General features: G+C 36.7%; 1 protein-coding gene across 3 annotated transcripts in view; it reads right to left on the bottom strand.

Annotated features, from left to right (window-relative positions):
* Window positions 1-639: 639 nt before the first annotated feature.
* itgb2 (integrin, beta 2) overlaps window positions 640-27,927 on the bottom strand; it is a 28,375-nt gene continuing 1,087 nt past the window's right edge. Inside the window, exons 1-16 of one of the 3 annotated variants that reach the window (XM_026377221.1) lie at window positions 23,691-24,068; window positions 21,568-21,616; window positions 20,716-20,813; window positions 19,048-19,249; window positions 16,014-16,184; window positions 15,276-15,517; window positions 14,203-14,361; window positions 13,850-13,945; window positions 13,644-13,733; window positions 13,381-13,515; window positions 12,948-13,141; window positions 11,509-11,741; window positions 7,703-7,922; window positions 7,323-7,537; window positions 4,787-4,953; window positions 640-2,163 (exon numbers count right to left, since the gene is read on the bottom strand). In XM_026377221.1, the coding sequence (XP_026233006.1) occupies window positions 2,098-2,163; window positions 4,787-4,953; window positions 7,323-7,537; window positions 7,703-7,922; window positions 11,509-11,741; window positions 12,948-13,141; window positions 13,381-13,515; window positions 13,644-13,733; window positions 13,850-13,945; window positions 14,203-14,361; window positions 15,276-15,517; window positions 16,014-16,184; window positions 19,048-19,249; window positions 20,716-20,813; window positions 21,568-21,613 (2,334 nt within the window). In that variant the 5' untranslated portion in view covers window positions 21,614-21,616; window positions 23,691-24,068 and the 3' untranslated portion in view covers window positions 640-2,097. Of the gene's footprint in view, window positions 2,164-4,786; window positions 4,954-7,322; window positions 7,538-7,698; window positions 7,923-11,508; window positions 11,742-12,947; window positions 13,142-13,380; window positions 13,516-13,643; window positions 13,734-13,849; window positions 13,946-14,202; window positions 14,362-15,275; window positions 15,518-16,013; window positions 16,185-19,047; window positions 19,250-20,715; window positions 20,814-21,567; window positions 21,617-23,690; window positions 24,069-27,927 lie in introns of those variants that run through there. The other 2 variants (XM_026377220.1, XM_026377222.1) reach the window with 2 other exon arrangements.

A 27,927-nucleotide genomic window follows, 5' to 3' on the forward strand; every position in this document is an offset into this window, starting at 1 on the left:
GCTCTACAACTGAGCTACATTCCTATTTTATTTTTCTTTTATTTACTATATATATTTATTCTATTTGTGTTTTTAATTTATTAAGTAAGGAGGAATGTGTGCTTGTATGTGTTTATTGTTCATATTTTTATCTTATCTCAGATAAGCACAGTAACTTTTGTTTTACTTTCTTGTACAACAACAATAAAGTGTGAATTTAAAATGGTATGTCTAAACAATGACAATAATATAAATGTACACTCAAATAGTTTATCAATAATTTACTTACACTTTTTAAATCATCTTATCAAAATACTGATAGCCTCAAACTAACTGGTTTATATGTAATTTAATACTTAATACTACTAAAAATAAAGATTGTTAATAAAGTATGTAAATGCAATTATAAGAGATTATTTGATAATGTCAAAAGTATATCTATCCAACATAATATAGATATGCTTTTTAAACAAGAATTAAGTATTATTCTAATATTCAGTTATTATATAACTGTTACTAATGCCTTTTAATGTAGAAGCATTGCTTCGTAAATTATGAATACAAAAGTAATTACTCATATAAAGTATTTACTCTTGCTTAAATAATACTTGCAGCTATTAAAAAGCCTTACAGACATTTATAATAACAAAACAGACATAAAAGAGTATGAATATTAGGTTTATTGTTAATTAATATACCTATACATGTTACTTTGTCTTTCTGACATTTGAAAAAAATGACATATTGTGAACAGTTTTAGGTCTTTACAGATATATTTAGGAGTCATCAAAGAGATCCGTAATAACTACAGTAAGAGAAATAAAGTTTATCAAAGGTTGATACACAGGGACAGACAACTATTCACACTTAAGTTCAGTTAAAATTACATTTACATAGTGTGCAAAAAGTGAAGGGTTCTGAATACATATTTACGACTAGGGTTATACATCTTTATACTCTGTACCCTTATAAACTGTACTGCTGTATGCAGTGCCTATAAAAAGTATTCACCCACTTTGATGTTTCATTCTTTTATTGACATTATAAATTAATCATGATCAATAAAAATTGGCGACTGACGAAAAAAGTTACGAAAAATACCTAATGCCTCACCTAATGTCAAAGAGAAAACAGGTTTCTACAAAGTAATGCCAATTAAAAAAAATATGTAAGGTGAAATCAGTGTTTGCATTAATATTCACCCCCTTCAAGTCAGTATTTAGTAGATGCACCTTCGGCTGCAATCACAGCATGAAGTCTGTGTGGATAGGTCTCAATTAGGCTTGCACATCTGGACACTTGAGTCTTATGCCATTTTTCTTTGCAAAAAGTGTCTTCATACTGCAATCACTGGAGATGCATTCACTGCACTCAGGTAATCACAATTTCACTAATTTTGAGACTACTAGCACCAAATATCTGGACTTCTGTTGGATTAAGTCAGTCATTTTAAAGGTATTACAACGATATTAATGCAAACACTGATTTCAACTTACATATTTTTATTTAATTGACATTACATTGTAGAAACTTTTTTGTCAAAGTCGCCAACTTTTATTGACCATGACTGATTTATAATGTCAATAACAGGATAAAACATCCAAGGGGGTAAATACTTTTTATAGGCACTGTATATTTAAAGGTATACTACATAAAGGACAGCCATCACTCGATTGGTAGGGTAGCTGTCTGTGAACCCAAAAGATTGTTGTATGACTCCCAGTTCCAAGTGTCCTTGGACAAGCCCTGGGCACTTCAAATGAACCGCCTGTCCACAAGAATTTCCCCAAGAGTATTAATAAAGTATGAATTATTATGAATAATATATCTTGTTTAAGTATTATAAGCAATGAGCAAAAGCATTAAACAATTGCAATAAAATTGCAATAAAATCAATAAAAATTTGAGAAAATGAAAGAAAATGAATAATAAAATTTAATAATACATTTATCAGAGATTATTTGATTGATAGATAGATAAAATTAATGCCAGTAAATAATGGGAGGCAGACAGCTATAGAAAGTGTGAGCATTACAAATTAAATTCTGTTAACACACAGAAATACATCAGATACATCAGAGGTGTGTTTGCTGTGTGAGCCCAATGCTAAGAAGTGGTCTATTCTCCAGTGAAGGTGGGGTTGGCCACAGTGGTGGTGGCATTCTGGAACAGTGGGTTGTCAGCCTAGTAACAGGAATCCCAGATTAGTAAATTTACATCTAAACTGTTATTTTACACTTGAAGTTCAAGACATTATATCATAACATGCCAAATAACAAAGGTAGGGCAACTACAACATTATGACTTAGTGAGATGAGAATTATATATAAAGTATTTTCACTATTCTATAATAATAATCTTTAATAATAACTACAGAAATTCTTTTGCAACATCAAATTGAAACAGGAGTATGACCTTTTATTCCCTCCTAATCACCATTTATGGGCTCCTAAGTCCTTCCCTTACATGAACCAACCACCACACACATAGTCACCATCCCAGCAGATCATGTAAAGAGAGAGCTAAACAGGTTTTGCTCCACAATGGCTGCAAGCCTAGATAGCTAAAAGCATGTGCCCCCAAGCTACTGTATGCTGTTGTGTATCAACCTGAGCTTACATTTCTGTGTGGTGGAAAAAGTTATGGCAGAAGACATGCTTCATTGTCTTCATTGACTACAAACCATGACAATGCAATGACATCACATATTATGAGGGCATTTGTGAGACTCCTTCAGATTCTATAGTTTCCTTTTGAAGGATTTATAACTTCTATCTTATCAGACTATTAACAACTCAGCTTTGTGGGGTGATGTGAGATTATTATATCCAGCCAAACATTAAGAAAACAAATGAGCTGGTGGGGGATTTCAGAAAAGCAAGACTCATGTTACTCCTCTCTCTATCCAGGTTGAAGTGGTAGAGGTTGTCTCTGTCTACAAATACCTGGGAATCTATTTGCAAATAAATCAATCAATCATCAATCATTCTCAACAGCTTCTCCAGACCCTCACGCCTCATCCTGTTCCTCCGCAAAGGAGCAGTTACTGCTGAGAAGTTAAAGGCCTCCTTCTTCAGCTCTACTAGAGTAACTGTCTCCCAGAAACTTCTCTATGCTTTTAAGACTGTGCTGGGAGAAAAAACAAACCTTCTGGCAATGGCATATACTGATATGCCGTCCTCAAGGAATTGGACTGTCTGTACAACCTCTGTAGGGTCCAAGTATCACCTCATGCTACCAGTAGCAATAGATACTGACCCTAGCAAAAGGCAAAACTAGTGACAAAAACAAACAAAGAGATGAGGAGGGGAAAATATCAGTGGCCTCCACCTGTAAAACCCTTCCTGTTTTGGGGGTCATCTCATTGTTGCCTCTCTAGACCACCAGTTGTTAATTTCATTACCACCAAAGCAGCTAAAACTGATTAACAACACCCTCTGCTACTTCAGAGGTACTTCATTATCCCAGAAGTTTAAATGACTTGATGTTAAACTGATTAAACAGTGTTCCTTTAATTTTTTTGAACAGTGTAGTAAAGCAGTAGTGGCCTCACTTTCACCTGTGGCTGCTTCCTACATTTCTCTCTAGCTGACAGTTCTGACTGGCTGCTGCCTTAATTTGATCATGACGGCCTGTAGTAGTGACTCTGACTCTAGTCATGGCTTTGGATTAGTGTGTGCAGTAAAGAGACATGGTTGTACAGCTTTAATATCAGCACCACAGGTTCAAATCCACAAATACAACTACTATATTTCATTGTGAAAACTATAGTTGCAGTCTCTGCATGCTATAAGTCTATAAAACTCTATACGGTATTAGAATTATAAGTTATTTGGTAAAATAATTGGTTGGCTCATTTTTTTTATTTATTTCATCACATGAAATGTTTGCTGGGAAATGCTATTGTCAGATGTTTTGTGTCATTGTGATATTAGTGGTCATCCATCATATTGCAGTTGCATTAACTGCATCATGGCAGAAGTCAACTGTGGACGATAAAGAATTAAGTACAGTACAAGGCTCATCAGTTTTCTCATCATGCTTCATGAACAATATCCTGTTGTACACTAGTGTGGTATGCTGTACTGCTTTTGTGTTGCATATTGTTAAATTAATCTAGAAATTTTAACACATTACTATTTTTGATGCAAATTCATTTTATAATTAAGGTTTGTAGACCCTGATGAGTGAGTTCAGGTAAAGAGGTGCTGTTGAGTTAACTACTTTGTAGGCAAGAGTTGGGCTTTAAACCTGATGCAGGCAGTTACAGGCTGGTGTTACTGTTGGTTACCTGGTCAAAGTTTAGGACACAAATGCAAATGTAAATGGTCTGTACTATATAAGTGCAGACCATTTACTTAACCAGCTTGGCTACCACATCATGTTGCAGCAACATGCAATCACATTTGGTTAGCACTTTGTGGAATCATCATTTGTTTTCCAACACACCTCAAACACACCTCTAGGTTATGAAAGAGCTATTTGTCAAAGGAGAGAGATGAAATGATGATGGCCTTTACAATCACCCAATTTAAATCTATTGGAGATGGTTTGGGATGATTTAAACTAAAGAATGAAAGAAAAAGCAGCCGACAAGTTCAAACCTCTGGGAAATCTTCCAAGACTGTTGATAAACAAAATCCAGGTGGATAAAAGGAAACATGAATCATTGTACAACACTTAACTTACCTTATCACCTAAATTGAAGGTAACAAGGTAATAAATAAATTACTGTTAAGGCTCTAGCTCTTAAAATGTTGATGTTTAGTTTTCATTTTTGTTAGCAGTAGTAATAAAAGCATCTCACCTCTGCCCACTTGGATTTCTTCTTTTCATTTTCAAATTTCCTGAACTCTTTCAGGTCCTTCATGTAGAGGAGTAACTTGATGAGCATCAGCAGTATGATGCCAATGAGGGCCACTGATGCTATGGAGCCTCCAATAATAGCTATTACACTGGGTGGTTCTGGACAGTCTGGAAGAAGAGTTATAAATCACAGAAGCTTTTACACATATCTAAAATGTATGCATACACTTTGCAGCTCTTTTTAGTGTTACTGCAATTAGAGTTTACTGTAAGTTGCCCAATGGAGGAGAATGCATAAACTTTGCGCATAAGTTCTATATCAGATTACTTCACATTGTATTGTAAAGTGCCTTGATATTAATTTAATGTGATTAAACAGAATTAAAATTCAAGGCTTTATAACTTCTATCTTATCAGAGTATTAACAACTCAGCTTTGTGGGGTGATGTGAGCTTATCCTACCCAGCTAAACATTAATAAAACAAATAAGCTGGTGGGGGATTTCAGAAAAGCAAGACTCATGTCACTCCTTTCTCTATCCAGGTTGAAGTGGTGGAGTCCGATGTTATGTATATACTTTTGTGCACTTTTTAGTAGCAGCAACTGTTAATCAACAATGTATGAGACAAGCACCAATTTTGACTATTGTGTGTTCTATTCCCATCATTTCCAGTCTGTCAACATGACTTTAATGCAGCATGCTTTATTTTCTTTATGTAAGCTTAAGGTTCTGAGAGACAAAGGTCTGATTGAAATGGTCTGAGATGTGCTTTCGCTAGTTTTTCACATATCAGACAAGATCTGCTTTATGTGCAATGAATGCGACATAATCAATGATCAAGGATTATTGTTACAGATTAATTTTCTTGCTGCAATGTGTGGGTGATGAAAAGCTGCAGGAGAAACGCTTGAACTGAGAGACTACTAGAACATGCAGCTGTAGAATAGGAAACACTTAATGGATAAAGTTAGAGTTGGGACTGGGACTGGTAAGACTGGCGTCTTGTTAAGCATACATACATGACTGGTTGGTCACCAAAACATTTTCTTCTGCTGCCTTCATCTAACAACTTGCACATTGTAGAGACTCTTGATAATCTCTCCATTTCTCCAGTGAAGTATTATGTGTGAGTGCTTAAAGACATTCAAAAGCAGCTGAATGTAGCTGTAATCATTCCCATTCTGAATACAATGTGTTCACTGTATTTGAGTTTGAAACATGTTGTCAATATTGTTTTTCCTTTCCCTATACGTGGGAAAGTCCACATGTTGCAATCACTTTCAGAAACCATTGTATGTTGTATGCCAAAAACACATCACATTGGCATAGTCCCAAGCCAGCAGTAGAAGTCTATAAATGGTCCAAAATGCTGCTGCTAGAAATTTGATTCAAGTTATATCAGATTTTGAAGTGTAGACATTAGACAGTTTCACTCTGTGGTGGTCTTCAAATCTGAACTTAAAACTAATTTATATGTCTTGACTTTCAGTAAGTGGCTGTGGTTCGTACCTGTTACCAGTCTTTGGTTGGATATGTATTTATTGCTATTTATTTTGAAAATCACTGCATTCATGATGTAGATACATGAACATGTGTGGACATAATACAGGTGCATTGGTAGAGCGCCTATGAATGGTTGCATTTTTGGGGAAAAATGTGATAAAACCTGATACATTTTTTTATTATATCTTTTATGCATTTATTTCTAACATGCACTGTAGATCCTTTTCTATACTCTTGTTTGTGCACTGCAGTTGAACACAACAAATGATGAAGCTGAGTTGGGCAACACTACAACCTTAACAGGACAGACCAGAAGCTAAACAAGTCAGATAACATTTGGAAAATGTGCGGTGTTCATTGGTGCACATTTAACCTTATTCCCTATCTGAAGTGGTGAAATGGTGTATCACGTATCAGCTGTCCAATGCATAAATATGCATGTTTCATAATTACTGGTATAATACTACCTGATTTACAGCACAATCATAATACAGTGCATTTTATTCTTCATTCTATTCCTTTCATCCTCTATTTGTTCTTGTCACAGCTTGATCCAGTGTAAAGTCCTCTATAAAATCCACTATCCGAAAGCTAAACTAACCAGAATGTATCCTTCCAATAATGAGGCCTGTGACAGATGCTGGGATGTTGACATACAGCTGTGATATTGCAGGACTGTGTCCTTTATTGTATATACTCTGTATGTCTGTTGATATTCAGTCTGTTAATATCACAAAAGTTTCCATAAAAAAGAGTTATAATATTATACAACTGTAGAATTTAATTAGAAGCAGTAGTTGTGTGTCAACAATGAAATGTCTGTTCTTTTCAGTGTGCACATATTCTGTTCTTACATAAGAACAATTCCCAAATAAGAAAATGTTGGTAAATAATAATAATGGAATACTTGTGTTGGTGAATAAAGTGTTTGAGAAAACTATCAGTTTTAAGAAGAAAATCTTAAGCACGCTTTGTGAGTGAGGCCCATTATTCTTCATTTGAACAGTTTGTTAGCACTTTAACATCAGCTTACCCCTTTGTTTTTGAATTAAAGCGTTGTAATTATCCTCTCCAACCAGCTGGTCCAGCTTAAAATTGATCCAGCAGCCCTGTGAGTCCTTTTGATGGCACTCGTTGCTTGATTTGGGGATGCTATCTACCATTTCATGATGAAGACTCTTGCTGCAAGCCAGACTGCAGTTTTTTTTAAAGGGACCTGAGTCAAAGCCTAGGCATTCAATGCAGTTCCTGAAAATGAAGGAAGATGACCAATACTTTAGAGTCAGGTCTTATTATGTCATCACTGACCTGTCGGACTTTAAACTTTATTTGTCACCAAATACTGTAATTTGGTGAACCGAACCTTTAGGAATGATTGCAAAGTGAAAGTCGAGTGGAGGTTTTACAACTTACAGTTTGGTCTGGCATGGATCAGGGCAACTGGGGCATGTCTGGCATAGTGGACGTTGGTATCCCTCTTTACACTCACAGCGGTTACATTTGCAAGTCCCTCTGCCATAGCATACGGTGTTGTTTATGGTAAGACAGCTCTCCTCAGACTTTTTGCAGTGACAGGCTGAGCCGTCGTAGCCTGGATTGCACTCACATTTGCCACAGTTGCACTTACCATTCCCTAAAAAATGTGAAGAGAGGGTGGTCAGAACTACACATACATATACAACTATACATGTTACCCAGTGAATTATATATCCCTCCCTAAGCAAACTCTGAATTGAATGAAATCATTATCAATTATTTATAAGTTGCATCCAAGCCCATAAGTAGTGGGGGCAACAATTGTAGTCAGCAGCAGACTGGAAAACCCAAAAACAGAAAGATTCAAGATTCAAAAAAACTTTATTTATCCCAGAGGGAAATAGTTTTGCCTCATTACAGTTGCTTTGAAAGCTTTGAAAATGAGCTATAGGGAAATTTATATGGTCCCCACTGACAATATTTAATCAACAAGGCCAATTTGTTTTTAATGTACCTCGAAGACAACTGGGTTTAAGATCCATACGAAATTTCAGAAATTCAGCATTTCTGTGTACACCTTAATATGTCAGACAAAGATTGCACCTTTTGCATCAGATGATCCAAATTTTGAGTGAGCAAAAGCATTGTAAAAGTCAAGTCACTAAGCTCAATATTTAGATGCAAATTCCTTGTTTACAATAACTATGTCAGGTCTGCGACTCACTGACTTAATTTTAATAGTTTGTTTCTTCTTTTGATATGCTTTTCGATACTTGTTATCATTGTTCTTCATATGTTGTTTATTTTGCATGTGAAAAGCCCTTCACTGGTGAAGTTCATACTACCTATTTAGAAAATGAATGAATACAATCCCTTGTTTTTGTGGTTTAATTAAGTGACATATAACTAATACATTCAAGATTACATAAACTGACTATATCTGATGCTGAAATTGCATTTTTAAACTTCATGAAAATGCTTGAAACATAATTAGTCTACTATAACCTGCATACAAACTTTTTTTAAGATGAGAAATTTACTGGAGTATTCAAGGAATCATACAATCTTTTGCTCTATTTTTATTTTAAATTTTGTAATTGTAAATTTATAGTATTGTTAGAAAAAGTATTACAGAGAGTTTTACATTTCTGCTTCTCATTAGACTGCATGGACCTGAATTCTTATCTTAGTGAGTCAGACAAAATGTTCCAGCATTGAAATTCACCTAAACAAAACTAAATGTAGTTATGATGCCACAGCTGCCAGTTGTTACTCTTTTTCCTACAAAGAGAAAAACATCTTTCATCCCATCTAAAATCCATAAAAAGAAATGTATGCGTTATATACTTTAGGGTGCTATGCTCCCTTGCGTAGGAAATAAACTACTGCCTTATTAGTACTCATCGATAATCCTCTGGTGCACCTCTCATGCAGGAGTGTTTTGCACTAGGCAACCGAAAAGCAAATGAGTCAGCAAAATGTGCAGCTCCAACAACCTCCACACATGCTGCATTAAAAAAAGATGAATTTGCAAAATTAGATGATGGAATTCCCAAATATACGCAGGACAATTCTCCCAAGACTGAACAAGAATACTGGCTTAAATAAGGTGCAAAGAAAAACCCTGATGGCGATATGAGATCACAAAACAAACCCATTCTTCCCCAAAATCGTTTTCATTATGCTGCAATTTTAAGTTATGGGTTAAACCATGTCTCAAAAGGAGGGATGGTACATATGATTAATCAGGCATGTACAACATATGGCTTTACAACTACTCAAAAATGTAGTTTAGGATGTATTGTTTGTGCAAAATATAACTCCTAGGGAAACCTGAAACCAAAAATAGGACAATTCCCACGATCGAAACACATTTTCCAATTTATTAAAGAAATGTTCTCTGGTAATTATAGACCAATTCTTAAAATGGGAAGACATTTTTCAATGCTCACATCCCTTTACTCAAGGCATTAAAAAAAGAATTTAAAAAATCATAGTGCCTATCATCCACAGTCTGCAGGATTAGTAGAAAGATTCATTAGAACAATTAAACTGAACCTAACTAAACTTACTTATAACTTATCCACTTGAGCCACTGTGAGAAAGTTCCAACAACTTAACTCTTATTAGTGTTACTCTTATAGAGTGTCAGTCCAACAATATTCTCCTTCTTCTTAGTTTCTTAGTGCATTTTCAGGTTAAGTCCCTCTATGGGACTATGGAAGCACTACAATCCAAATGTGTATTTACTACAGTGAAGAACAAATCCTTGCTTGTGGATGTGCCAAATGTTACATAGAGAAACATACAGGTGTATGTCAATAAATGTAGGCAAATATAATGTGCTGAAAAATTGGCTGCAGTGACTGGGGAGAAGATGAATTCCCAAGTGTATCAAAAAATTCTCCAGGACAATGTGAGAATGCCTCTATGTCAGCTGGAACTCTGGCTGGCAACAGGACGATGACAGAAACACACAACAGAATGGCTTCAGAAAAAAAAAATCCCCCTTCTGAGTGTCCAAGTCAGAGCCCAGACCTCAAACCAAAAGAGATGTTATGAAACGACTTTAAGAGAGCCATACAATGAGCCGTTCAAACAATATGACAGACCTAAAGAAGATCTGGGCTAAAATTCCTCCTGAAAGATGTGCAGGTCTGATCTAAAGTTACAGGAAGCTTGTACAATGACTGGAATGAAGTTGGACTCACTAGAGTTTGTGATGGATAAACACACACAGAAGTAGAAAGAAACTATTCTACAATACACCGATCACCTCCTACACAGCATCCTGATCGACCAGAGAAGTAGCTGCAGTTGAGTTACACTGAGTTGCAGAACTGGAAGACACAGGAGATCCTTCATCCCCACAGCCATCAGGCTCTTCAATACTCTAGCCAATAGCAGATTGTTACTTAACCCTTCCATTATCTTTCTATCTCTGACTACCTGAATTTTCCTTCACAGATTAATAAAGTTGATCTTATCATATCCTAAAAAAGGAAAATTACTGTGCATCAATCCCAGTAACTAAAGGCCATGTAGAGGTAATGATGGGGTCAGATGACCACAAACCCAGTTTAGTAGTGCAGGATATAAGAAAGTAGACTAAGGGAGAAGTTTGTTTGATAAAATGGCCCAGAGCAATAACCAGTCAGGAGATTGTCACCTGTATTGACATGTCTTCTGAGGCTGGGTCCTCTTTTTGTGAAATAGTATAAGTGACTTTATCGCTGTTGTAATCGTATGAGGATTGTACAACCCAAATTCCAAAAAAGTTGGGAAGCTGTGTAAAATCTACATACAGACAGACATAAGTTCAAATGTCTACATGTTCTAATTTTCTGTACCCTGTGTAGTGCAAGATTCTGAGCTACGAGGTCTTGTTTCTGTCTGTAGCATAACTTCTGTATTCAACCCCTCTTCCCTGATGATATGTGATTTATAATCCAGATTCTAAAAACATTCAGTCACTGTGCAAAATCTACATCAAAGTAAACATTGTTTTTCTCTGAAAATGGTGGATTTTCTCAGTTTAAACATTTAAAATATTTTCTGTTTGACAGTGCAGAAATATGGGTTTGATTTATATTTGATGTATGATTTTAGGTAGATTTCTCACAGTCTTTTTTAAAATTCAGTTGTGCAGTGGAAAATTAAAGTAGTAACCCTTTCCATTAACCAGTATGTTGTAAAATGTGGTTTGGACCCACAGCATAATAAGAAATTGACTGCAACTCTACCTCCACAAAGTTGATTCTGAAACTTCTCACAGTGGTCATCATCACACTCGCAGTAGTCACCATGGTAACTTTTTCCACTTTCTGATGTATGGCACAGGCACCTGCCACACACACAGTCTCCTTGACCTTCACATTCTGTGCCATTCTGTCTCTGGCAGGATGCTCTCAGGGATCGCTCATCTTTTCCGCCCCTGTCACACTCACAGAACTGACCGACATAGCCTTCATTACATCTGAAAAAGCCAGGTTAGAAAAGGCAATTACACCTAAATATCTGTACATAGTTAAAGCCTCTTACTAGCATCACATTTTCTGTCATGCATTTTATTTAAAGGTCCCCTATTTTGCAAAATGCACATTTTGGACATAGGGTCACGTAGACGCACCAAGTATGTTAGAAGAGCACTTCTCTTTCTAGCTTCACTCTGACTCTGAAGCAGGAGAATTTTTCGGGCTAATTACACAGCGGGATAGTAGGGATGTCCTAGTAATGCCATGTGAAACATTTAAAACTACATTTATGGGATTAGTTTTGGTTAGATGGTGTAAAAGTAGCGTGTTTATGTAACATCGTCATGTGGAGCAGATCAGCTGTTTTGGAGTTCAGCAGTAGTACGGCAGCGTATCTATGACGGTTATGGCTAGTCATTCAGTTAATGGTGTTTTGCAGAGTTATTATTTTAAGTGTTATTCAAGTCTTGTTTGCTGTTAATAACAATTTTGATTTGTTTTATCCTTACTCTACCTTAAAAGACCAGAAAGGAAGAATGCTTACCTGAACCAATGAGGACTGAGCTGTGACCTTGTTTTATATTCTTTTATTTTTATCAACAACTCCTTTGTAATTTACATGTGGTGTTTACAGTAGCTTCCGAACATTTGAAATAAAATAAAATAAAAAAATATATAGAATAGTCTAATAAAATGTGTAAATTCTACACTCTTATTATATTTAGTGAAGCACACAAAGATAATTAATTTGTGTGTGTCCATATTACAGAGTATATGGATTGTGGAGTATCTGTGGATCATGGATCATCTTTGAGAAAGTTTTTGTGGTCTCATATGCATACTAAGCGAAAACAGCTCGCGCCAACAGAGGGCCTGAAGGGCACATTTTCAGACGGACCGGTGGAGGCAATCTAAAAGGATCAGAAACATTCTTGGAACATCCAGGTCCAATAGTCTTTAGACTGCAAAGCATAATAGGGAACCTTTAATTCTGTTTACCTTTCATCAAACACAAAATGATATCTGTAGTTTTCTTAAAAACAGTTACACTTATTATTCTATTTTAGTTTGATGTTAAAGTGCAGTGTAAAACTGCTTCCAGTCAGGTACAAACTATTTAATTTTTTGCTAATTTATTTAAAACATTTAGAAGTACAGTTCACATGTCAAATAGCTGACAAATACATTGTGTAAGTAGTAAAGCTTACTTGCAAATACCACAGTTGACTCTTCCTCTTCCGTTCTCAGTGCAATGTGAGCTACTTTCAACAGGGTCATTACACTGACACTTGCAGTTTGTAGATAAGGTCACAGTCAGTGTGTCTTTGATGCCCAGTGGTCTGATTATGAATGCTTTGTTCTCCATACACGAGTCTGCTGTCACTGTGACATTAAAAGAAATCTGGAGAGGGTAGGTTGATTTGTGGAGTTAAATAGAGATTTTACACATTCTTACACCATTGTAAACATATGTGTACAAAAATGGAGAGAAAGAGAGAATTAGGCCAACAATAAAAACATTACTTGAGTTCCCAATTATGACCATTTTAATAACCAAATGAATTGTAATATTCCTTAGTATGAAAAAAATCTTACAATCATGTCACAATAAAAAGGTAGAAAAATGTAATAAGAACTAACCTTCTTTCCTACAAGGACATTCTCACAAACCCCTCTGATGTTCCCTTTTATTGAATTATCACAAATAGGGGTGTAGAACACTCTTACGTTGTCAGGGAGGTTGTCATGGGTCACAGTTACCTTAGAGGACAACCTCTGTCGCAGATTATACATTGTAAAGATTGTGAGAATAGCAGAAGGACATGAAAAAAATATTAATCTCAAAGGACAGGTTAGAAAAAACAATATGAGAAGAATGTGGCACTTTAAAATGTTCTACTTACACTGTAGGCATTTACAATCAGCTCAACAACATTTTTAGAATCTGATGACAGAACTCCCACCTCTGATTTTGGAATCATACTAGAGAGTTGCTGAGTTAAAAAAATAGATAAAGTGAAATGAAAAATTACTTAGCGTAAGAATACAGTATAGTATAGTATAGCATAGTATAGTATAGTTAGCATAATTAAGTAGTAGCAGTATTTACCTTGTACACATTCTCAACAGTTTTTGTCACCGCAAATATGGGCTGAATATTGTTTTTTTCCAACTGCATAGCTAGCTGTCCAACAGATGGATAGTCCTGCACACAGCAATTACTGCAATTAGTGATATTTTGCAAACCCAAATCAATGTTACACATTTTAAATCAGCATTTCAAGTTGTAAATAAATCACATTTATAGAGTTTTTCAAGCAAACAACTTGTGGAATTGTGTGATGACAGTTGAGTCATAGTGTATAGCTGCAATTTAATACCTATAGTTACTATTTTTCCAGTTTTCCAGCAAGTTGCCAAATCCTTTTAAATGTAGATTCATTTATATTACTCCATACATACCATGTCACTGCTCTTTGTGTAAAGGCTGTTTTCCATGTGACACTGTTCATCATTGGGTTCTAGTATGCCAGCAAGTTTTCCATCCCCAGCCATGTGAAATCCAGCATCTGTGGCCAGCACAATCAGTCGAGTGCTGCTGTTCCTCCAACCTACTTTGTCCTAAACAACAATGTGTTTTGCACCACAACAACAACAAAAAGGTTTCAATTCAACAATTCATTTTACTTTTTGGCAAAAAAAGTGTCATATAATACTGTTTTATAGCGAATAATAAAATCATTTTAACTATGACAATGCATCTTTTAGTTCAATTCATGGCCGATACAGCTATCACTAGCGTAATTGATATCACTATCAATAATGTGCCCGAAATATGCAAACTCCTCTTTTTGGTCATTTTTGTACACATGTATGACTATCTGGTTCATGTAGACACACACTAAGTATGTTAGAACTGCACTCCTTCCTTATTTATTTATACATTTTCTAGTTTTGTAGACACCAGTCCTTAAATGGCCCATTTAAAGTTTGCGCTGGAAATGACGTAACAACCCTGTCTATGTTCATCCACATGAACATAAAATTCTCTTCTATCTCTCTTTGCTTCTTCCATCCTCTCAGGTTCTCAACAAACTGGATTTATTTGTTTTTGTCGGTGCTGTCCTCACAGCAAGCAAAGCAGTATAAGTGTGTTTGTGTGTGCACACACGTTCGTGGCTGCTGGATGAACTTCAAGACTAAAACTCAAAGATAAACTGATTCAGACTGTCTGTGACAAAAACCTGGATGTCAGTCATAAATGAAAGCTGGTAAGTGTCACAAATACTGTTTTGTTTTGGTTGTTTTTTAGCTGGACATTAACTTTGCAGTTAAACCAATATATGTGAATACACCGCATTTCAGGACTAAATCTTTAAACTTCAATAGCCTGTTAAAATACGTCCTTGTGACATTTGAATTGCTTCACATTCTTCTATTTGAATTGCCCCAGGCACGTAAGGGATGTAGTTTTCATCCTAACCCATGTTTGTTGTGTTACTCAGATTATGTAGTTATATTTTAGTAGCTCTTACCCCACATACAGCAGCCTGCATCATGGCATCGAGACTCCCTTCAGGAGAGTCTAAGTTCCCAGATATGGACTGTTTTGCCACTTTTTCTTTGTACTCATTCTCAGATGATGTCATACTGAGCACATGTCTGTAGCCAAAGGCAGCCTGACACTGCTGATCATTCCCATCACATGGGTTCTGCAGTTTCTCCTTGTTGGTGTTAGTATAAGGGAGGACTGTCTTATCAACAAATGCACCAAAACCTGTATTTAGACAAGGCTATTACTTTCAAGTTCCTGTTTAGCACACATTTCACTCAACCATATCAGAGATATATGCAGACATTATATCCTGAAATAACGGTATACATTTGCTAAACAGTCTACATACATGTCAGACTGTTAAGTGGTTTGTCTGTATTGTAATATCATGATGAGAAAACAGCCATCCAGTCTGAAGAAGACCATTAATATCAGAACTTAATGGATAGATGTGCATAGTGTGAAATAAACATGTTCACTTCATTGTCACTAATAAACATTAGTTAACCAGATATGTTAAGGCAGCTGAGACCCACTATGAACAAAAAAATGCTAGTACACTCAGCAGCCAGATCAAAGCCTTTTTTGAAATGTTTGAAAATCAAGTTCTGTGAAATTGAAATATTTAATACTTTTCCTCTCTTATGATAATATGTTGTGTTAATATATTATACTTATATTTATTTTAGATGATTGTCTAAGTCAATAATCCCATTACCTATTTGAGCATGTTTTGTAATTTTATTCAGAGCCTCAAAGAGCTCTTTTCCCAGTCCTTGAACATTTGCCAAGTCATCTTTCATGGAGTATGACAGGTCCATCAGGTAGTAGAGATCAACTGGATATCCCTCAACTCTTCTAAATGAAACACTGAATGTGGTAGGAAGCCCTGTAAGAGGAGAAACAATCAATTGTCATATGTGGCTTGATGGCAGCTAGAAGGTTATGGTGGTTAAAGCGATTAATAAAATTGGTATATTACCAATATTTGGTTCGGTATGATAGATAGATAGATACTTTATTAATCCCCAAGGGGAAATTTTGGAATATTAGTAATATTAATATTAACATTCATTTAGCATACACAATTGTTATCAAGCAAACTGCTACCTACTTCAAACATTGTAGAATACCCGTCAAAATTTGTCAAACATCATCTTCTTGTGTTTTTTCTTTTATTGTTATTATTTTCAACATTGTACATTGATATTGAATATATCCAAACTATTAAAGAAAATATATGGAATTGTAGAGTAAACAAAAAAGTGTTTTTGCAATCCTGGTAAACACCAGGATTAGTTTTCAATTCACATACTGCCATGTCAAGAGTTGTAACATTGCTTGCCTTATAATGTGCTTCAGAACAACAGTTGTTTTGTGCAGAGGAAGGGTGAAAATATCATTAGAAATGAAGGTTAGTCATCTGAAAACTATTTGAGAGAAACTTTGAATGTCACTTGAATGTCCCCAAGTGCAGTTTTCAAACCATCAACCACCACGATAACAGCTTACTTGAGGACTGCCCCAGGAAAAGATCAAGAGCTACAGTTACAATAACAATAGCAATTTTAATAGAATTACCAGCATTAGGAACCGTCAATTTACAGCACCTCAGTCTACATAAATATGTCTTGGAATTCATGCTTAAATTGCGGCAAAGAAACCATTATTTTAAAAGAACAAAAGCAGAGGACACTTGCTTGGGCCAAGAAACACAAAGAATGGAAATTAGGTCAGTGACTACTTTGAAAATATAAATATCCATTAATCTTACTAATACTAATCCTAACACTTCGTTCTCAGAGTGCAGGTTTTACTTTTGGTTCCTGGAGTTTCCAGATGTAGAATGGGAGGCAGAGGCTTTAGCTATCAAACTCCTCTCCTGTGGAACCAGTTACCAGTTCAGGTTCAGTTCTCTACATTTAAGACTAGGCTTAAACTTTCCTTTTTAATAAAGCTTGTAGTTTGATATGGATCAGGTGACTCTAGACACTCTCTTAGTTATGCTGCTATAGATTAGTCTGAGCTCCTCTCTCCTCTCCTCTCCACTCCACTCGTCTATACATACAAATGCCACCATTGCATGTGATTAACTTTGTTTTCTCTCTCTGTAGTTGTGCTTCCTCCTCTCTGTCTCCCCCTAGAGTGCAGTTACTGGCCCTACTGACCGGCCCAATATTTTTCCTGCTTGTTGTAGTTGTTTTTTGTTGCCTGTTGTTCTGTTTTCTCTCCTCTTTACATTCACCCCAGTTACTTGAGACAGATGGCCACCCACCCTAAGCCTGGTTTTCCTTGAGATTTCTTCTGTTAAAGGGAGTTTTTTCTCTCCACTGCCGCCTAGTGCTGGCTCAGATGATGTTGTTCGGTTTCCTATATAATTCCGTATACAGGTCACCAGACTGTAACAGGGCTGACATATACTAAGACAGCCAGCGTTTCATACATATGGAGTCACCAATTAACCTAACTGTGTTTGCATCGTGGGAGGAAACTGAAGTACCTGGAGAAAACCCATGCTGCAATATGCTCCATATTCTCCACACACTGGCTGATCCATGGATTGGAACATGGCAGCCCATGTTGCTGTGAGGAGACAGTGCTAACAATGGCACCACCATGCTACCCATTTAAGAGTGTCTTAAGTTTTAATTTTTTAAATAATCAAAATAGAAAAAGCTGTGATTAAAGTTTTGAGTGGCAGTGTATAGAAAGAATTATATGATAAAACAACAAAAACGAAAAAGGTAAGATAAACAAAAGTCCAATAGAACTGTTGACTAATGTCATTAACTTTGTGTCTTCCCTCTCCTGTAGTTGTGTTTCCTCCTCTCTGTCTCCCTCTCTCTGTACTTTTCTGCAGGTATCCTCGGCCTGGAGCTGTACATCTCCAGAACCCAGTTGACCTGCCCAATGTCCTTGCTGCTTGTTGTTGTCTTTATTACCTGTTGTTCTTTCCTCTCTTTTCAGCTGCATAGGCATATGCTATGATTTTGCACCCAAAGTCTGAAATTGCCTTTCTTCTGAGTGCTGTCATACTCCATCTCTAAACTGGCCATAGATGTAACAAAACTTGTCAAAGCTATTACAACATAACATTTTGAAATTAAATTTCCCAGCCTTTGACCTGCACACTCTGACTTTAGTTAGAAAGACTGCAAGCATATACTGATCTGAAACTAAAATTGATTCTCTTCTGGTAGATAGGCTTGGTCAGTCCTATCTGAGCTGAGAGAGTCTGCTGTCCGGTAGACAAGACGCTATAGTGCTTGCTGAGGGGTAAGTGGCACATCAAGTTTCATTGTGATATTGTATAATGTAAATTGAAGTGCAAGTGTAGTTAGTTAATAATGTCAAAAGAGGTTGCTTTGTAAGTTTTTGGAAATAAATATTTAAAAAACAGGAATGGTAAAACTATGGTTGTAATTTAAATACTATAATTTTACAAACAGTAGATTAATCAACAAGCATCAACCAGTTATTTTGTATGAATGTCCATAGAGTGTTCATTAGTAGGTGCATTTTGTTACCTAAGGAGAATCTGAAATAAGTAAATACTGGTCATTCTTACAATCTTTGTAAAAACTGCCTAAGTGACCTTTAGGAAGAGATTTCTTCCTGAGATGCTTTTAAATGAGGTGCAATGAGTGCACCTGAACCTGAAGCCCACCTGCTCTGGTTTTACTCTTTTAAGAAAGCATTCCAAAAGTTGACACACCTAATGACCAAAGTACTCTTTAATTGATTCCACTAACCGGGTCGCAGTATCAGGTTAATTTTTTGTGGACTCAGCTGGACAGGCTCCTCTTGGTCGAATGAAGTTGACAGGGGATCTTTCTTCTCAATCGTTATAGTGTTTTGAGGAGAAATTATGTTGTCCATCTCGCAGCCTCTTGCTATCAACTGAGCTTTGGTGTCACAGCGTGCTGCTTCCTGCTCACCTTTTTTGGTGAAATTCTGTACAAAGGAAATGCAAACATGCATGTTTTTTTAATTCAAAGGAAATATTAAGTTTACTCATATATGTTTTTTTAATATTGTAACATTAAACACATTTAACTATGTATGACAAAAAGGCCTGGATGATAAAACAGACATTAGCAACAAAGGTCATATTTCTCCTGCATTAAGTTCTCTACATTGGCACGTTATTAAATCTAGAATATAATTTTAAATATTTCTCCTAACATACAAAGTACTTAATGATCAAGCGCCATTATATCTTAAAGACATCTTAGCAGAGATGTGCACAACTTATTTTTACAAGTCCAAGTCAGGTCTCATATAGTTGCAATGTGTGTTCTGTTGTTTACTGCATGCATTCAAACTTCTCAGAACAGTGCATTACAATTACTCAGTAATTCAAAGTGCCTATTACTAAATCAGCACTTTACACAGATACATTATCATTCATACATTATGTTTGTATGAAAATGTTTTTTTTAATTGTGAATAGAGTCCGGTAAAAACCAATCTTTTTAGACAGTTTATAGTAATAGAACTTGTTTATATGATGTAATTTGCAATTGATGCTGTTCTACTAATGCTGTAACATCACATCACTAAATGCCTACTGCAGTAATTTAAAAATGCAGCTTTAAAAATGTTAAGAAAGTTGGAAATATGGTCAGGATGCAGAGGATTGAAGAGCTACAGAAATCTGATGTCTCCATGAAGATAGGGATTAAAGGTTCTAACGTGTCTATAGAGAGTTGTAGAAGTGTTTATAGTTTTATTGTGATTATTTTGTACCAGCCATCAAACTCTACTGTATAACCCCTTCTGTAAGGGGGAGGGGGACTGACAATTATCATAGTCAGTAATTTTGTCTTTATCTTCCTGTTATCACTCTCCATTGCATTACATTCCACTATTATTGACCTATTTCATCCATCTTTAGATTTTCTTTGATTTTATAATTTAGTTTTTTGTATAAATGTTGCTTTTCTGGATATGATTCATTTCTTTTTTTCTTTTTAAGCTGAGAGCAGCTGTAACAAGTCAAAACAATTTCTCTCTGGGATTGCATCTCATGTAATGGAAACATTTCTTCTTTCAGAACTTTGCTTTAATTTTTTCTTTTTGAATTAGATTTCTTGCTTGCATTGCGACTTGTAATTTGCTTTGGATAAAAGAATTTGCCAAATGACTAAATGTAAAGTTCTTGAATTATGAATCAAATATTTCTGCAAATGTAACTCAGGTTATTTCTGAAGCTCTGAATTACAGAGTGTCCCTAAATACCTTATAAGCAGGTTAGCGGGAGATGCATTTTATGTTACTGCCACAGAAGCTCTAGGTCCTCTCCCACTCATACAGCTTGTGCTTAACCTCACTGTGTAAAGTGTCTTCAGATGTGGCAAAATGTTGCAAACCCTCTACCAGGGACAATATACGTTTTTTGTATTAAGTTTCTTTCTCACCAGTTGTTGACACCAAACACAGTGTGGCCCAGATTTGATACAGTCATCACAAGACTCAATAACAGACTTCGAGCAAACTTCCCCTTGTTGACAGAATCCTGCAAAGAAAATCAAGAGATCTATGCAACAATTTCTTATAAAGAAGCAGTAATATCAGCACAATTTGTATGTCATATGAACAGGAATCAATAAAATTAATCTTTCTTGTGAATAACTTGGAATATATAATTTTGTAGGGGTGAGCAGATTGATAGTACCACTATCAAGTTGTGTTTTGGTTACTGATAGTGTCCCCAACTCGATACAATTTGCACCAGTTTGTTATCATTAGTTCAGAAAATGCATACAAACAATATTTGTTTAACATGATCTGTCCTATCTTTTTTTTCACAGAACCGTAAATACTTTTTGAGTGGTAGTGTGTGTGAGAGAGAGAGCAGCACAAACTGGCTCTAAGAGGGAGAGAAAGAGGAGTGGGAGACCCTGATGTTTAACTGTGCAAGAAGACAAATATCTGAGTGTGTGTAGTTTAAGACAAAGATGTCTCACAGGTCCTCCACTGGCAGCTGCATAAAATGGTACATGTCAAACACCAGTGTCAGCATCAACAGTAAATATAAAATAAACTAAATCTAAAAACATTTAATTTTTTTTTTTTTTACTTTTCCTAATATTTCTTACTTATTACATGTGTGTACAAAGCATGAAAAATGGAAATGCCACCATATTAGGAGGCATAATTCTTGTAACCTTATCATAAAGGTACATGATAAGGGTACATCATTCATGTAACATTTTCTTTAGCTAAGTATGAAAAACCTGCAAATAAATAATGTATGTCAACAAGCTTACCATTGCTACTCATCAGCAGGAGCAAAAGAAACTGCAAACGATCCATTTCCTGATACAAAAAATAAATTAATTAAATACATTTGAAATGGTGAGATTTCAATATAGAGAACAGCATTGCCATCTATGGACAACAAAGCTAAATTACAAAATTACATGTTTTTTTTTTCAGTCAAACATAACATGACAGGCTCTTATAAGTTATGTCTTGTGGGAACATTGTAATGCATTACTCAGTAGGATGAGAATACATGACAACATAAAGACCAGCAGGGTTCCAATAATAAACACACTAAAAAAAAAGGAACAAAACATAGTTAAAAAGACACATTGTACCACAAGAGATTTACAGTACCTAAATACATATATATTGAGACCCATTATAAAATGATGCTATTAAAGGATGTATTGTCACAAAAGAAGATAAGATAAGAAAAGCTTTATTGTCATTGCATAGTCACAACAGTAAAACAAAATTGCGAACTGTCCCACATTGGTGCAAAGAGAGAGAAGATAACAACAAAATAATAATAATAATAATAATAATAATAATAATAATAATAATAATAAAACAACTTACAATTACCTTTCATACAAAATAAAAAAGATCAAAATCTATTTAAATATATATACACATATATATATAAATATATATAGATACACAAATATATATATAGATACACAAATATATATATATATATATATATATATATATATATATATATAGATACACATATATATATATATATATATATATATATATATATATATATATATATATATATATATATATATATATATATATACACATACACACCAGCTGTATATACAGAATATACACTCTGTGGATGGGAGGTAGGACATAATGTGATGTCGAACCAGTTTCTCAAAACACTTCATTATGTCAGGTGTCAGAGCTACTGGTCGGTAGTCGTTGAAGCTGCTGATGGAGGTCTTTTTAGGGAGCGGGACAATTGTGGCTGACCTGACGCATGGTGGGATGTAGGACTGAGAGAGAGATTAGTTGAAAATGTTGGTGAAGACCCCAGCCAGCTGGTTTGCGCACTCCCCGAGGACCTTCCCAGTCACACCGTCCGGTCCAGCAGCCTTCCAGCGGTTCACTGCCCTCAGCATACATCTCGCTTCGTGCTCCTGCACTGTGAGACTGGAGCTGCTGCAGTCTGATGTTTGAGCTTCGACTGCCACAACATCACCCACAGCTGTCATGGTGTTGCAGGACTGGTGGTTGGTTAGGTGCTTGACCCCCTGCCACATCTGCCGTGTGTTGTTGTCCCTGAAGTGGTCCTCAATCCTCCTCTTGTAAGCTGCCTTGGCCTCTCTGATGCCTCTTTTGAGGTTAGCTCTGGCTGCACTGTATTGTGCTTTGTCACCGGATCTGAAGGCAACACCACGTTGCTTCAGCAGGACCTGGACCTCTTTAGTCATCCAAGGTTTCCGATTGGAGTACATCCGGTGACGTTTGACCACGGTGACGTTGTCGACGCAGAAGTTGATGTAAAAGAACATGGATGTAGTATGCTCCTCTAGGTCCTGGTGTGTGAACACATTCCAGTCTGTGTCCTCAAAGCAGTCCTGCAGCTGTTGTGAAGCGCCCTCCGGCCATGTTTTCACAATCTTTTTTGGGGGGTGGGGGCTCTCCTCCAGACAGGGGTGTATGTTGGAATCAACAACATGGACGTGTGATCTGACAAACCCAGATGTGATAGAGGGGTTGCTCTGTAGCCTTTTAGGATGTTGCTATAGGCTTTGTCCAGTGTGTTTGCACCCCTTGTTGCACATTTAATGTGCTGATCAAATTTTGGGGAGTATTGACCTTAAATCAGCATGATTGAAGTCTCCAGCTATGATTTTCACTGCGTCAGGATGAGAGTTCTGCTGGGTGCTTATTGCATTGTGCAGCACCTTCATAGCTACGCTAGCATTAGCATCAGGAGGTACGTATACGGCCGATACCATGAGGACGGTAAACTCACGAGGAATGTAGACGGGTCTGCATTTAACAATCAAATATTCCACGTCTTGGGAATAGTAGCTGTCTACATTCGTTACATTTCTGCACCAGTTGTCACTGATGTAGACGCATAGCCCTCCTCCTCTGCTCTTACCGGAGTCACCGTTCCGTCGTGCGTAATACCGGGCGGCCTGCTAGCTCGATGGCCAGGTCGGTATGGAAGATTCAGCCAAGTCTCTGTGATTAATACAATGCAACAGTCACGGAACCACTTGTTGGTTGCATTCTTTAGCCTCAGTTCGTCGATTTTGTTTACTATGTATCTGGTGTTGGAGAGGAAAAGTCTGGGAAGCGGCGGCTTAAATGGTTGTGTCTTCAGCCGCGCTAGCGGACCACCCCTGCAGTGCCGTTTTTGCTTCCTTGTTTACGCTTCCTCTTTGGCTTGCCGCTGGGGAGACCCATCGGGTCTGTCTATGACCTCTGGAATGTCTTGGGAGCGGTGGAAGTCCGATGTAATAAGCCTTACACGGCGTAAACCCAAGCTCAGAAGATCCTGACGACTGTATCTATACTGTGCCCAGCGTCCGGTAGTTTTTCCAAAGAGTAGCACACCAAACCAAACATACACACAAAGTAAATAAAGCACCATTAGTTAGGAGCAGTGAACCGCAGCGTCTGAGCGCGCCGCCATGTTGGTTCCAGGTCTATTAATAACACAAATAAAACAATTGAAGTGTTGTCAAGTGATATAAAAATCTAATTAATAACATGCTCTCCATCCATCCATCCATCCATTAACCTAACCACTTGTCCTCTTAAAGGTTGCTGGAGCCCAGCTTTTATTTGGCAAGAGGTCTATCACTGGGCTGACAAAGACAAAGAAAAATACACACTCACTTTCCACCTATTTAGAGGTAATTTAGACTAAGTGACCAGTTAACCTAGTATCCCTAATATGGGTGTCTTCGGACGGTGGGGGAAGCCGGAGAGAACCCACACAGACACAGAGTTAACATGCAAACTCCACACAGAATGGCATTTTAAACCCAGGCCATTCTTGCTTTGAGGCACTAGTGCTAACCATTGCATCAAAGTGCTGCACTAATTAGATGCTCTCTGATTAATTTATCTAAATTAATTTCACAATTTCACAAAACTTATGTTTTTGCTGTGAAAGTATCTAAAATATTTTAGTCCAAAATAATTTGAATTAAGAGCAGCTATAACAAGGCAAAAATAATTTCCTTCTGTGAATAATTGTGAATTTCAATAGATGAGAAATAATCCTCTCCGTGTCCATGTGTTTTCTTTCATCTTTCACACAGGTCCAGTTTTGCATAATCACATTCGCAAAGCTTGGTACCATCTCTTATTCCCCTATAGTTCATTCCCTGCAGCCACATTATTAGTACCCAGAAGTTCTAACGTTTGGGTGGACCAGTGTCCACATGTTTAGTCTGACAGGGCTATAGCTACACAGCCTCATGTGCATCAGCTGTGGTCAGCTGTGTGTTGTTCTGATGCCTGTCGATCATAGCCAGCCCAATATTAACGCCAACATCAAACCATCACTTTAAGTTTTGCTCTTATCAGTCACATTAAAACTTATCTGATGATACTGTCCCAGTCAGATGGGCAAAACACTTGTTCAGTCAGCACCAGTTTTAAACTGACACAAACCGATTTTGTGATAAATATCTGTCCAAAAGTCCAACCAACAACAGTCAACTGCATTGTCAATTATGAAATCATAATTAGAGGTGATACGATTTCACTAGTTAAGGACAAAATAGAGTTGCTGTTTTTATTTTGTTGTCATTCTTATCTTTATTTAACCTATTACTGGCCACATTTTGTAATTTCTTACTTGTTCCTGCCTGTTAAGTATGGATAATTTCTTTACCTTTAGGTGAAAAAATTAGGTTAATTGATCACTCTAAATTACACCTAAATAGGTGGAAAGTGAGTGTGTCTTTTTGATTTCATAATTGAGAAGCAATCTTGACTAAAACTAAAAGAAAACTAGAGTTACAATAGTGTGGTTGTATGTCTCCAACCAGTGACGTTGTAGTTTACACACATCTGTTCAAACTCATATTTTATTAACTTTATGCATGAGTGCAAGCAGATGTAATGAAATTCCTGTCAAAATTTGCTTTAGATAGACAGATTGAGATTTTAGTACTGACAAGCACCAGTGACAATTTATACCAGATTTGAAGAAATTCTCTCAAGGCATTCTTTATACATCACATTCAAGACAATTACTAGATAAAACTTAGGTCATTGCAACCTTGAACTTTGGCCACCAAAAACTAATCAGTTGATCACAAAATCCAATTGGACAGTTTTTTCAAATTTTAAGAAATTTCTTTAAAGTGTTCTTCTTATATTGCTTTCACAAGAATAGGCCGCAAGAACTGGATGAACGTGAAGTCAGTGTGACCATGGCCTTGACCTTGATTTTATTTAGTTTATAACTAAGTTAAAGTTGAAATTTTGTGCCAGGGTATGGCAAACTGTATGCTTCTACTGTGAGATATGTGTAACTGTCCTGTAAAGACACAGATTTAACCCATCCAAATTGATTGATTTCCATCATATCAACACCTCTGCAGAAAATCATTCCTGGCATTCCTTGTACACCAATCAGGCTAACATTATGACGAAGTAAACAACACTGATTATCTCTTCATCATGGCACCTGTAACGGGGTAGATCTGCGAAGAGTCAACACCTTGTCCTCAAAGTTGATGTGTAAGCATTAAGGATTTGACTGAGTTTGACAAGGGCTAAAGATTGATGGCTAGTTGACTGGGTCACAGCACCTTCAAAATCTCAACTCTTGTGGGATGTTCTCCATGTGCAATGGTCAGTATCTGTCAAAAGTGGTCCAAGGATGAAACGGTGGTGAATCAGTGACTGTAAATCAGATCCAATACACAAGCTACTGTAGCTCAAATTGTTGAAGACTTTAATGCTGGTTCTGATAGAAAGGTGTCAGTGCATCACAGTTTGTTGTGCTGCTCCCTCTCCTCTTCTCTGTCTTTCCTCTGTCTCTCTGTCGAGCTACACACATCGTTCCTGTCAGCTGCCAGTGATCTGGACACCCTCTGGTCCTGTCTGACTCATCCTGGTGCCCCGGCTTCTGGTTGGAGATCTCGTCGCATGGATGCCCCATGTGGGCTCTTGGGTTGCATGTTCCACTTTACCATGAAGATGGTCCTGGCCTCGGCTGATGTTGACCGCTGTTTCTCTGAGGTCCTGACTTCGGCAGTCGCTTGAGAGTTTAGGACTGGAATTTCCAACAAGTCTACCTGCACCTCCAACTAACTGGACTCCAAATTAACTTAGACATCAACTTTTATACTAAACTGCCTGCTGCCTTACACATAGTATGAATGCTAAATTCTTACTTTCTACTATCACATATATGAGGATAGGTTCTGTCGAGTAAAATATTCATGCTTCATACTTCTTCCTCCAGACATACAGCTGATTTACAGACACAAAAGCTTTTGAGTAGTAGTGATATATGTTTTTGAGTTCTGGCATGGAAGGCAAACTGATTGCCTTTTTTTTTTTTTTATTAAGTCTTGCTGCTGTCTTTTGAAGTCACTTAAAGGGCCCTTGATGACTTCTTTTTTCAACAAATCTCTAGACAGTCCAGGTATTTGATTTGTTCTATTTTCAGCACACCTGCTGCAACAAATAAAGCCCTTTATTAGTTGCATCAGATGTGCTTTAGACAATATCTGATTTTCCAATGCATGTGTATCTGTTCAGGGGATTAAATCATTTTGAGTCTGCAGTAGTTATTAAAAGAATTTTGTTTAGAACCACTTGCACCATTACTGATTTGTTTATTACAAAGAGCTGAAGGTTTGTGACTGTCAATCCACCTAATGTGCAATGCCGCTTTCATAATTGTGTAACTGTAAGTACAACTATGGTGAGATGACAGGAAGGTAGTTGGATCCTAATACTCTAATCATTGATCAGTTTTACTGTACAATTTACATGACTTGATTTTAATTTGCATGAGCTAGTGCATGACAACATGGTAAGGTTTGCAATCACTTGGTTATTTAGTAACCTATTTTTCCTTGTATCACGATGATGATTCCTGCAGCTAGAGTGGGAGGAGTAATCAATGACTAATAACTATTGTTCAAGCAACCTGTGTATTTGTAAAGGGCTAATATAAGAATATAATTCCTGTCTTTCTAATAGCAGTTTAGACAATAAACCACCCCCTACAAAACCCTTGAGTTGATAGTCATAGTAGCAGTAAAATATGATAGTCTGTAACAGTAAACAGCACAAACTGCGACCACATTTAATTACCACCATTTGGGACCACCATTATTTAATTATAATACTGTTCAGCT

The sequence above is a fragment of the Anabas testudineus genome, chromosome 21, assembly GCF_900324465.2.
Source record: "Anabas testudineus chromosome 21, fAnaTes1.2, whole genome shotgun sequence".
NCBI lineage: Eukaryota > Metazoa > Chordata > Actinopteri > Anabantiformes > Anabantidae > Anabas > Anabas testudineus.